Below are 11,545 nucleotides of genomic sequence, written 5' to 3'. Positions count from 1 at the left end.
GTGACCACTTGGAACAGAACTGGTTCGACGAAATCGGTGCAGTACAGTTAAGAATCAATTAGTGCACCGCATCTAAGGCGATTGCAAATTGCGTTTGGCATGTGTGAAAATATCCAAATAGCTTCCAAATTCAGAAGGCTGAAAAATTCGCCGTCCAAGTGGCCAAGTTCCAAGATTTCCAAGAGCGTGGGCCTGGGCACGAGATCTCGATCTGTGTTTCGAACTTTATCTTAATACCCCTGAGATCTTGTGATCTAACTTATGTTACGTAAATCGCCACAGTCGTTTGGATATGAAATTGCATATTGACGGCACATTGACAAAATGCTGCCATTGCCTTGCATAAATTTTGATTTGAAACGACACATATTTTGTAATTAACGCGCGGATTTCTCGAGTTGCGAAACCTGGTATCCCGTAAAAAATAAAGAAATACCAGAGCAGTGACAGCTTCTGATGGGTCCGGGTCCCATTTTCCAGTTTTAGGTGCTCGACGCTTGGGACACTTTCCTTTTAAATGGCCATTTCAATTAGTGCTTGTTACTGTATCGGTCGGACAAATCGGAATGTCCTCGATTTGTGTGCACGCCACGTAGCCGCGTTTTTCATACCTATACCTCCGCCAAATACAACCGATTGCAATGATGTTGTCGCTCTCCGGTTATAGAGCAGGTCTTATATGGTGTATAGTTGGCCATAGCCAGCCAATAAATCAATCACGGCATCACCAGGCGTCCCATGCACTATTTTACACTTTAATGATCACCAAATAGCTCGGGATATGAATTCGTTTTTAATTAGAAGTCGTTAAAGTCGTAAAAAATTTGCTCGCGTTGGCCAATTTCGTCACTAGATCTGGCCAAACTTACCACGCCTTCTATGAAAGCTCATATATGGGTGCACTTGCACCATTTAAGTGCATGGCTGCATAACGTATGGTCTATGTCAATCATGAAATTAGCCAAAGATAAAAAAGTACAGACATGACCAAAACGAATTGGGCCCTTCCGCCAAAATGACGTAACTTTTCCGTTGGCCTTTTGTTGTCATGTGGTTGAAAAATCCATAACTCATTATTTGGTATGCGCCCATAGTTTTGGGAAAGTCAATCAAAACCAAATCATAAATCAACGTTTGCAGGCTTTTAAATTGTAATGCAAACTAGTTTCGGAATGGAAGTGCGCGTAAAATATGTTAATGCTATGGAAAGATCATTAGGTTAGTCTAGCCAATTCTTTTTGGTATACAATTTACGCCAGCCAGCAATAACTCAATTGTTGTGAAATTTGGGGTTGAAGTTATTTATTGTCAGAAGTTGGAGTACAAATGGCTAAAAGGAGTTAGTGTTTCATACAAATAATTTTGATATTGTCAAGTAGTTAAATTAATTCACTGTTTTACAGCTCTGTGATCGTAAATATTTGCTTTGCAAGAACGCGGCACGATAAAATTATATGCATGTATTCATTTTTTAGAAAGGGACTGAGTGCATGGCAAATTAGAATATAATGGCGCGACCAAGCGGTTCTTGTGACCATTATAGCCACGACATGTCCGTCCAAGCGATTCGCAGATCGCCCAGATCTTTCAGAGGTTCTCTTGTGTTCTGCTACAGATTTCAGCGATAGCCACATCGGATATTTTATGTCCCAGTCATTCGTGTCTAGTACGTCTCATTAAGGCTGAGACCAACAATGTTGATGACGGCCCTGACCAACGGCTGCTGTTTTCTAAGCTAACTTGCATATGGATTGGATTGCCTTGGCGTGTCCGCCTGAGACTGCAATTCAAATTTAAGTCGAGACTTGAATACAGCACTCTTTTCTATTGACAGGCGGCGATGTTGGCGTTGTGGTTTTAAATCCAGCCAATCATCGGTTCCAATCACCCGTTGACCCCATTCGAAATTTAAAACCCCAGAGATGCACTCAGAAAAACATAGGAAACTATTAAGTTCTATTGGTAAGGGAGTATTGATAAAAGTATATCAATGCATTTTGTTTCCAAACATTCAGGCGTGGGTATTTAAAATGTATTATCAATATTCTCGCTGCAGAATGAGCCGATTTAGCAATAAAATTAATACCTTAATAACTATTAATTTGCAAGCCTATAAGCTAGTCAAAATAGGTCGTTAGAATGACAAGTGTCACTTATTGAAAAGATGTATTTCTAATACATTTGCGTGCCCATGAATAAATCTGTTAATTAGGCAAAGGCCAACTTGACTCCAAGTGTAGGCGTGGGTTTCCTGGAGAGGGCCACCGCCAATCGGCCGATCAATTTGGATCCAGGGTCCCGGAAAGTGTAAGACTCATGGCACGAACTCGAATTGTTGTCTGGTCCATTGTTCTGCACGGCATGCAATTAAAACATTGACAGAGGGGCGCCTTTGTTTTATTTTGTGGGGTTTCTGGTGGTGGATGCCGATGGATGCGGATTTGCATGCAGCAGCAGCTGGCCTTTTGTGGAAAAGGTTGGGAATGAGTTGGCTTAGTCGGCAGAACGGGGCCGCAGACAAATTCATTATGTAAAGCTAACCATTACTGTCGATTCGGTCTGTTTACATAAGTAGCTTGCAAATTGGTCAAATATGCAGTTGCCATAAAACAATTATGAGACTTTTCACGCTTTTGCGCGCCTTGAGCACTCGAATCTGCATCTGAATTGGATTCATTGTGCTCAGATTTATGCTTGGGGTTGGGTTGCCGTTCGGTGTTTATAGTATGGGGTTTTGGCCCAATACCATATAGTACACATAATACCCAGATAGCCGGGTCTCAGCAATGAACATGTTCGTACTAAAATGTCGCAATAAATAATAATGAATGCGCACCAAAACGGTGATGAAACCTGTTGTGACCATATGTGAGCCAAAGGAGCCGGAGAGCCGGAGTCCAGATCGATCGGCTGCAGCAAAAAAATGCAAAACGTTCCAGTTGTAGTTCACTTGCCGTCTGCAGCCGGCGAACATGAAATGTGTCCAAAGTGTTCAATGTGTCCAACGAGTCCAAGTCGGTAGTGTTGGCTTCACGTATCAGCCGCTGGGATACATACAATGTATGCTCTTTTGGCCAATTGCAGGTGCCTCTGCAAAAAATTCAGTTTTTATGTGGGTTACCATACCAGCACCACATATGTTGCTGAATGTGTAAGGTGTGCTAACAACCTTTTCCCATGTTGTTCGGGATGCCATATCCATAGATTGTCGATGGTCGTAAATGGCGGAGACCTTGGACCACAATATTCATGATTCATTATTAATGTGTTTCTTTCTGAACAGGAAAAACAAATTCCATAGCACACATTCTTTGTAACGCTGCAAGTATTCATTTATTTAAATGTGTCAATTTTAATTTCAGATGATTAGGGCACGAGATCTTCTGATCTTGGCCCTCTTGGGATTCATCTCATGTGCACTTGGGCTGAAAGTTTCCTCGGGCTACCACATAGTCCACAATCATCCCCAATCATCTTTTCCCAACTATCATGGATTCAGTTACCTACAAGGTTCAGCTCCATATGTAATTGGGTAAGCTTTTAGAAAATTTGTTCCTCCGTTCTCTAATGTGAGCCATTTACTTTTAGGAACAGCTTGCCGACTTCTCCGGCTCCACAAAATCCGTTTTCCTCGCCTGCCAGTCCTCCCGTAACAGCTTATGGTTACAGCTTTCCCACTGCTGGTATGGTGTCATGTGCTGCTCCTCCGGCAGTTTGCGAAAAAAGTGCTTACCGCACCTTGGACGGATCCTGCAATCACCTGGAGCAACCCGGCTTAGGAGTGGCCAATTCCAAGTAATTTTTGTTAGATTCTATTGAGTTTAAGGTATTTATTATCTATGATCTCACTAGGTATGGACGCCTGCTGACTCCCAAATATGCCGACGGCATTTCGGCACCCACTAGATCCGTGACGGGAGATGAGTTGCCCAGTGCTCGTCTTGTTTCCTTAGTGGCCTTCGGAGAACAAGATGTACCCGATCCGGAGTTCACGCTGCACAACATGCAGTGGGGCCAGATCATGACCCACGATATGAGCATGCAGGCGGGTGGCACTCAGTCCAGTAAGTACTACATATCAAATTATCTATGTCCCTTCATAATGACGTTTGAATATCCAACAGAAAAGCATCCCACACGTTGTTGCACCGACGATGGCCGCCTGATTGGCCTGGACACCGCGCACAAGACCTGTTTCGCCATTATTGTGCCACCCCACGATCCGGCTTACTCCCAAGTGGGCACTGAGTGCCTCAACTTTGTGCGCACCCTGACGGATCGGGACTCGAACTGCCAGTACCACGGTGGCCCGGCGGAGCAGCTGACGGTGGTCACCTCGTATTTGGATCTCTCGCTGGTATACGGCAATTCCATTCAGCAGAACAGCGATATCCGGGAGTTCCAGGGAGGCCGGATGATTGTGGAGGAGCGTAACGGAGCCAAGTGGCTGCCACTTTCTCGAAATGTGACCGGCGATTGCGATGCCGTTGATGCCAGTGAGGTGTGCTACCGTTCCGGCGATGTGAGGGTCAACCAGAATCCGGGCCTGGCCATTCTCCAGACGATCCTGCTGCGTGAGCACAATCGCATTGCGGACGCCTTGTCGGCCCTGAATCCACACTACGATGATCGCACGCTGTTCCAGGAGGCGCGAAAGATCAACATTGCCCAGTATCAGCAAATCAGTTACTACGAGTGGCTGCCCATCTTTCTGGGAGGCGAGAACATGCTGAAGAACCAGCTGATCTACAAGGCTCCGTCCGGAAGCTATATCAACGATTTCGATCATACCATCGATCCATCGGTGCTGAATGAGCATGCGACGGCCGCTTTCAGATACTTCCATTCCCAGATTGAAGGTCGCTTGGAGTAAGTGCCTACTTACTATTAGAGCTAATAGCGTTTTATTAATTTTCCTATTTTTGTACAGCCTTCTGTCCGAGCTGCGGCAAGTTCTCGGCTCTCTGACCCTCAGCGACTGGTTCAACCGTCCCGGCATTATCGAGGTGGGAGATAACTTTGATTCCCTGACCAGAGGACATGCCACTCAGCCCGAGGAACTAACTGATATCAACTTTGACCGACAGGTGGGTACATAAATAGCTAGCTTAGTCCACCTTTCTCACCGCTCACCTTTCCTGGCCTAGATCAAGCACTTCCTGTTCAGAAGAAACATGCCTTTTGGTTCCGATCTGCGCTCCCTGGACATTCAGCGTAACCGCGACCACGGTCTGGCCTCCTACAATGACATGAGGGAATTCTGCGGACTGAGACGTGCACACTCGTGGGAGGGATACGGTGATCTAATCAGTCCACCCATTCTGGAGAAACTGAAGTCGCTCTACCCAAGCCACGAAGACGTGGACCTGACTGTGGGAGCCTCCTTGGAGGCGCATGTGGCCGGAGCTTTGGCTGGACCCACCTTCCTGTGTATCCTAACTGAACAGTTCTACAGGACCAGGGTGGGAGATCGTTTCTTCTTCGAAAACGGAGACAAGCTCACCGGATTTACGCCCGGTAAATCAACATTTCATCTCTGACTTATCAAAATATTGATGTATAAATACCTCTTTTTGTAGATCAACTGGAGGAGCTGCGAAAGGCCAGTATGGCCCGTCTGCTGTGCGACAATGGCAACCACATTTCATCTATGCAGCCCGAAGCTTTCAGAACTGTTTCGCACTCGTAAGTTAAAATTGAAAATATATTTCTGGGAAAGTAACTAAAATGCTTGTAAATTACAGGAATCCGATCTTGCCTTGCTCAAATATTCCTCAAGTCGACCTCACCAAATGGATTGATCAAAAGCCATATGCCACTGTAGATCCGTCCCACTACGGAAAGAAGTAATCCCTTGATGCGGGATCTATGGTTAACTAGTTGAATACAAATACCTTTAGCTTAATCAGTAACATAATCGTTAATGCGAAGTCCCTCCCCCCACCCTGTATGATAATGCCCCCAACTGATGTACAGAAATAAAGCCTTACCATTTAAATAATCAGCTTTACTTTTTCCTGACCTATAATGTGTGGTTTTAATTGATATGAAAATATGTCAAGGGCAGATCCCATCAATGTCGAAGATCAAAAACGGAGATCTCCAGTCCCTCCCCTTCTTATGCAATATGTCCAGATAATGAAACGCCGGGTCCGAAAACCTTTACACTTTCGTTGACTTTGGGATAGCTCCGATTCATCGGGGTTAATCATATGGAGGCGCGCGACCGAGGTGTGAACAAGTTGATAGAAACGGCCAATTAAGAGACAAAACTCTTTTTTCTGCTGTTTTCCAGTCATTGTTCATTCGAATCGTAAAGCTGAACAATCGACAACAAAAAATCTGTTCTTTTTTGCATATGTGTTCATATTCTGTTTTCATATGGGAGTTAACATATTAATACTTCAGAGGCTGACCACTTTTGGATTGGACATAAATTTACATAAGTTAAGAGAGAACCCAGGATGATAGCATCGTCTCGAACAGGTTTGCATATTTTACGAGAGATTTGGCGAGCAGATTTCTGAATGGACATGATATAACGGTTCTGATGAATCTAGATTAATGAAAGTGATTTAAACAAAGTGTGCATACGAGATTAGCAGTTCATAATGCGGTATAAAAGTGATCCGTCCGCCGGAGAAAGGCAGCAGATGCCATTTCGCCATGAGGCTGTTCGCAGTGATTTTTTGGATAGGTAAGGGAATCCCCCAGTCAATCTAATTAAAACAGGATTGATCTGATTTCTGAACGCGATTTCTTTCCTTTCCAGGCTGGGCCTTTGGCCAAGCGAATGCCAAGAACCCAAGTGCCGAGACCGGCAGACTGATAGCCTCTCTTCAAGCCGCTCCGGCTCCGGCGCCAGCACAAAGTGTGATCTACAAACTGCCTCCACAGCACTATTACCCACCGCCACCGGCTCCACCACAGCACTGTAATTGCCCGCCAGGGCCACCGGGTCCTCCTGGACCACCAGGCTTACCAGGAACCCCTGGTCCTCAAGGTCCCAAGGGACACACTGGCTCCAAGGGCGAGCGAGGAGAGAAGGGAGAGCGCGGTCACTACGGATTACCAGGCCAACCAGGTCAACCAGGACAACCGGGACCCATTGGCCCTCCGGGGTTACCCGGCCCACCCAGTCACAAATCGGGACATGGTCATCATGACCATGATCATCATGATCACCATCATCATCATCCAGCGCCAGCACCGCCGCCACCACCGCCGCCACCTCCACCTCCTCCACCACCGCCACCACATCAACATCAGCACCCACATCATCCGCAACCACCAATCGTGACTCCTCCAATTATAGTTCCCATACCATTGCCACCACAGAAAGGTGACCATGGCCACCATCATCACCACAAGGGATCCAAGGGTCCTCCCGGACCTCCTGGTCCACCAGGTAAGTGAGAGTCGTTACTTATACATCCCAACGATCCACGCGAAACAGTACAAATATTGAAAGGATAATCATTTTTGTGTTCGAATTTGATTGAATTTTTAATCTTTTGCAGGAACGGGACCACCGGGTCCTCCAGGACCTCCAGGCTCTGCGTATCCCCCTCCCCCACCACCACCACCTCCACCACCACAACCATCGTACCCATACCCACCGTACTCGTACCCACCACCTGGACCATATCCAGGACCATGGATTCCTCTGCCAGTGCCAGTGCCCTGGCCCTCAAAGGGACATAAAGGAGACAAAGGTCACAAAGGAGGTCACAAGGGAGACAAGGGCGGACACCACCATCACTATTATCCTCCAGGACACGATAAGGGAGGCCACTACCCGTATCCACCCCACGGCAGCCATGGAGACCATCATCATCCAGGCCATAATTATCCGGGCCCCTATCCGCCACCTTATCCACCTCACCATCCACATGATGGCGGAGACAAGGGACATCACCATCATCCTCCGTCCCACAATCACCATCATCCACCCCACAATCACGGAGGACACAACCACCATCATCCATCACACGGCAACGGAGAGCATAACCATAATCCACCCCCACACAATAACGGAGGACATAGCCACCATCATCCCCCACACAATCACGGTGGGCAGGGCGCACACAATACACACCCCCACACTGGTGCTCACGGAAGTGGAGGACACAGCCCACCTCCACACCACCAGCACCACCATCATCAGCAACCAAAGCCCACTGAACCTGAGGGAAGTGGCGAACAAAGTCCACGGGATGATCTGGACTTGCTGGATGAAAATGTGGAGATCGTCGAGAACATAGTTGATGACAATGAATATGGTTCCATGGAGGGCGAGGAGGTAACGTCCAATGAGCCCATTGACTTGGAAACGGAACCTGAGGATCCCGGCTACGGCATTGAATATGCAGATAACACAGTGGAGAGTCCCGAATCTCCGAGTGGCGCTGAAGAAATCGATGATGAGGATCCAAACTATGTGGTAACAGAAGGGGAAGATGCGATAGAAGAGGACCATATAATGGAGGACGAGATGGACATTGTGAATTTGATGGGGGATAACGCAGCTATGGATGGACATGCAATTGAGGAGCGAACCAAAAAAGGTCCAATTATCCTGTCAATTGGAACTCCTCGAAATCCTTTTCACATTTACGCCTATGAACAGTATGATACATAAATAAGCCAACACCACCAGAAAATAAAAAATAACTTTGAAATATGAACCTTATTGTGTTTATCTTACAAATTAAATGTTTAAATCGCGAAAAATTTGGCGATTCGTTTAGAGTTGTTGATACAGTTAATAATTTAAATATAATAATAAACCAAGAGCAGTGAACCTCTGTTCACCCATTCTCACAGAATTTGTAAGTAACAAATTTAAATAAATATACAATAAAGTTGGTTATTGTTAGCTGTCAAAATAGTTCCGTTGTTCTTGGAAATGGCAGTGGCTTTGTTAGATTTCCTATAAAATAACAATGGACAAAGATATGAAAAAGTGAAATCATAATGAAAAAAGCTATTAATTCGATAACGTTCGAATGAAATTGTCAACCCAAATCATTTTTCATAATACAATGGTAACTTGTTGAATCTTATCAGCTGGGCAAGTAAAAGTGGTTTTAATGTATTTAACTTTTTGCAGGTTTGAAATTGATTAACATTCAGTTTTCTTTCCATTTTGCCAAATGTTTGCAGTTATTAGGTTGATTGAAATCAAAAAAGTTCCCCCACATTTAAATTTAAATTGTGAAATCACTTACCAATTTTTTTTCCAAATTTATGTCTTTTACGAGTTTTCAAAGAATGCGTCCAATGCCTTAAAAACAGGAAACATGTTGCGTGTGTCATTTTGAATTTCACTATTTAGAACCAATTTGTATGATAACATTAAAGAAGTTTGGTATCTATGAAAAGATATATGCCAGATCGTTCCATTTTTGAGGTATTTTGATTTTATTGCCCCTAAATAAAACAATGGGTGCAGAAATGGAACAACCAATAACGAAATGGAACCAAACAGAAACTACAGAAAAGAAAATAAAACTTCTGCAATATTTTACATTATAATTCTTTAATAATCAATAAATACGACAACCACAAATTTAAGTCTCAATTGTGGTAATCCATTTATTAATATGATTGGACAACACCGAATAAATCATTGTTCTTGAGCATCAACGAACACCACGCCTTTGTATCTGAACCATCTGGACCACTCTTCGGTAAAATTTATGCAAAATCATCAGGCTGATCAGATCCGAGATTTGCGATTTAAATTTTATGTGTTTCGCATTAACCCATTAAGGTCTAGCCCAACTGTTCTTAAAAGCCTATATAAGACTAGAGTTAAGACGGGCAGGTGTTCATTCACGAGTGTAGAGTCTTGAAATGAGGCTGCTCGCGGTTCTGCTGTTCACAGGTAAGTCCAGTGAAGATAGGACCTTAAGAACATTACTTAACTTGGCTTTTGTATTGCAGCCATCTCAGCATTCTGCGAGGGATCATGGCTTCTGTCCCCAGTTCAGCCGGTCAGAGCAGAATCGCGTCCAAAGGCAAAGAAACCACATTATAAATACAACAACCTGTACTATTACAGCCCTGAAACGATAGCTTCTTCCTTTTACCACGGATCTCAAGCCGGTTGCCAATGTCGTCCAGGGCCGCCAGGACCTCCTGGGCCACCAGGAATTCCTGGTCTGCCAGGTGAGGAAGGAGCGCCAGGTGAAAAGGGGGATCGTGGTGACCGTGGAGAAAGTGGAAAAAGAGGAAGCCCGGGTTATTCCGGATTTCCGGGGCCCATTGGGCCACCTGGACAACCGGGGCCAAAGGGACGCCCTGGAAAATCTTCATCGCATCAACAGAAACCAGGTCCAACAATTATTTACTTGCCAGCAGTTCCAGCAGACAAACCGCCAAAAACTGAAAACACAAAGGGCAGCAATGAAAACCCACCATCAAAACCCGATAATAGAAACGTCATTAAAAAGACAAACAAGCCCCAGGCACCGCAGGCTTTAAGGGCAAATTCCACTGAAATGAAGTATCTTAAAGTTGGTCCGCAACTGACCCAAAACCACAAAAACCGAAATAGCAACAGACCAACTACTTTCGCCCATTCCAATCGCAGGAAAATCAACCAGAGCAACCAGATAACACCATCGACTAAGAACAGAAAAACAGTGACCAATTCCCAAAAACATAAAACAAACGCTATACAACGCCGAAAGCAAACTCCTAAGCGAAAGGTAATTAAAAATACAACTTCTAATTTAAGCAGTTCAGATAGACAGCCAGCTTCCAAAACCGAGGAAACCAATCTTGACGAGAAAACCATGTTAACCCATGCAAATACGAGCAAGAATTTGAATATCAGCCATGTCAGAGCCCAACAATCGGAAAACGTAATCACGAATGCTGTAAAAAGTGTTCAAATTGATGACAATATAGCTATAAACAGAGAGCCAATACCAGCAGATGTATCTGCATTGAGTTCCTTAGATAAAGACCAATCGTCAATGAAAGAGGAGATGGATCAAACAAATTCGCAGATATCTAATACTACATTGCAAGGTAACTTTCTTGAAGACGTGATGCAGCCTAATAGTATTAAAATAACAGAGGCAAAGCCAGATCTTAACAAATTAATAACAATTACCGAGGAGACACCTGAAGCGATTAATACATCAACAGTTCAAATTGAGACCTTGAAGAGTGGAAACGCAGGTGAAGCACAAACTACAGAAATTCCTATTGAGGAATTAGGATCAGTATCCGCTGGACTTTCGGTAGAAGCGACCACATATAACATATCCAATGATGAGATAAGTTCAGGTTTTACTACATTGGAGCCAACATGGAGCACCGAAAGCCCAGCAACATCGGTGCCACCTGAGTCTGGAGAACTCACAACCGTTGTGCCGAATGATATATTAAAAAACACTAACGATGAGGAACTAGGATCACCAACCACTGAAACTACCACAACAGAGACGACAGAGGCATCCCCCTCTGATAAAGATATTTTTGATAAAGAAGATCATAGGTTGCCTTTGATACCCACTGAAACTGAGATCGC

At 44.6% G+C, this 11,545-nt stretch overlaps 3 protein-coding genes across 4 annotated transcripts; all 3 read left to right on the top strand.

Annotated features, from left to right (window-relative positions):
• Nucleotides 1-3,362: 3,362 nt before the first annotated feature.
• On the top strand, nucleotides 3,363-5,850 carry LOC122620938 (peroxidase). 2 transcript variants are annotated; one of them, XM_043798628.1, is made up of 8 exons: nucleotides 3,363-3,532; nucleotides 3,595-3,795; nucleotides 3,853-4,064; nucleotides 4,125-4,869; nucleotides 4,931-5,087; nucleotides 5,148-5,517; nucleotides 5,580-5,685; nucleotides 5,745-5,850. In XM_043798628.1, the coding sequence occupies exons 1-8, from the start codon at nucleotides 3,363-3,365 to the stop codon at nucleotides 5,848-5,850; spliced, it is 2,067 nt and encodes a 688-aa protein (XP_043654563.1). The 2 variants fall into 2 exon arrangements, with proteins under 2 accessions (XP_043654563.1, XP_043654562.1); XM_043798627.1 differs by having other exon boundaries at nucleotides 3,589-3,795.
• An 816-nt stretch (nucleotides 5,851-6,666) lies between these two features.
• Nucleotides 6,667-8,641, top strand: LOC122622477 (basic salivary proline-rich protein 2). The gene is made up of 3 exons (XM_043800928.1): nucleotides 6,667-6,697; nucleotides 6,773-7,408; nucleotides 7,521-8,641. The coding sequence occupies exons 1-3, from the start codon at nucleotides 6,667-6,669 to the stop codon at nucleotides 8,639-8,641; spliced, it is 1,788 nt and encodes a 595-aa protein (XP_043656863.1).
• A 1,217-nt stretch (nucleotides 8,642-9,858) lies between these two features.
• On the top strand, nucleotides 9,859-10,488 carry LOC122622473 (cuticle collagen 10). Its single transcript, XM_043800922.1, is given in 3 exon segments — nucleotides 9,859-9,889; nucleotides 9,949-10,397; nucleotides 10,399-10,488. Coding segments are annotated over 3 exon segments (570 nt in total).
• The last annotated feature ends 1,057 nt before the right edge of the window (nucleotides 10,489-11,545 follow it).

The sequence above is a fragment of the Drosophila teissieri genome, chromosome 3R, assembly GCF_016746235.2.
Source record: "Drosophila teissieri strain GT53w chromosome 3R, Prin_Dtei_1.1, whole genome shotgun sequence".
Lineage (NCBI taxonomy): Eukaryota > Metazoa > Arthropoda > Insecta > Diptera > Drosophilidae > Drosophila > Drosophila teissieri.
Note: the sequence above shows the minus strand (reverse complement) of the source record. Positions and strands in the feature narration are given on the sequence as shown.

Bases quoted from the DNA above. Each gene is read 5' to 3' on its own strand.
- LOC122620938 (XM_043798627.1), top strand. From the start codon at position 3,363: ATGATTAGGGCACGAGATCTTCTGATCTTGGCCCTCTTGGGATTCATC. The intron at 4,870-4,930 runs GTAAGTGCCTAC...ATTTTTGTACAG, and splicing joins CAGATTGAAGGTCGCTTGGA to CCTTCTGTCCGAGCTGCGGC. The intron at 5,518-5,579 runs GTAAATCAACAT...CTCTTTTTGTAG, and splicing joins GCTCACCGGATTTACGCCCG to ATCAACTGGAGGAGCTGCGA.
- LOC122622477 (XM_043800928.1), top strand. From the start codon at position 6,667: ATGAGGCTGTTCGCAGTGATTTTTTGGATAG. The intron at 6,698-6,772 runs GTAAGGGAATCC...TTTCCTTTCCAG, and splicing joins CGCAGTGATTTTTTGGATAG to GCTGGGCCTTTGGCCAAGCG. The intron at 7,409-7,520 runs GTAAGTGAGAGT...AATCTTTTGCAG, and splicing joins CGGACCTCCTGGTCCACCAG to GAACGGGACCACCGGGTCCT.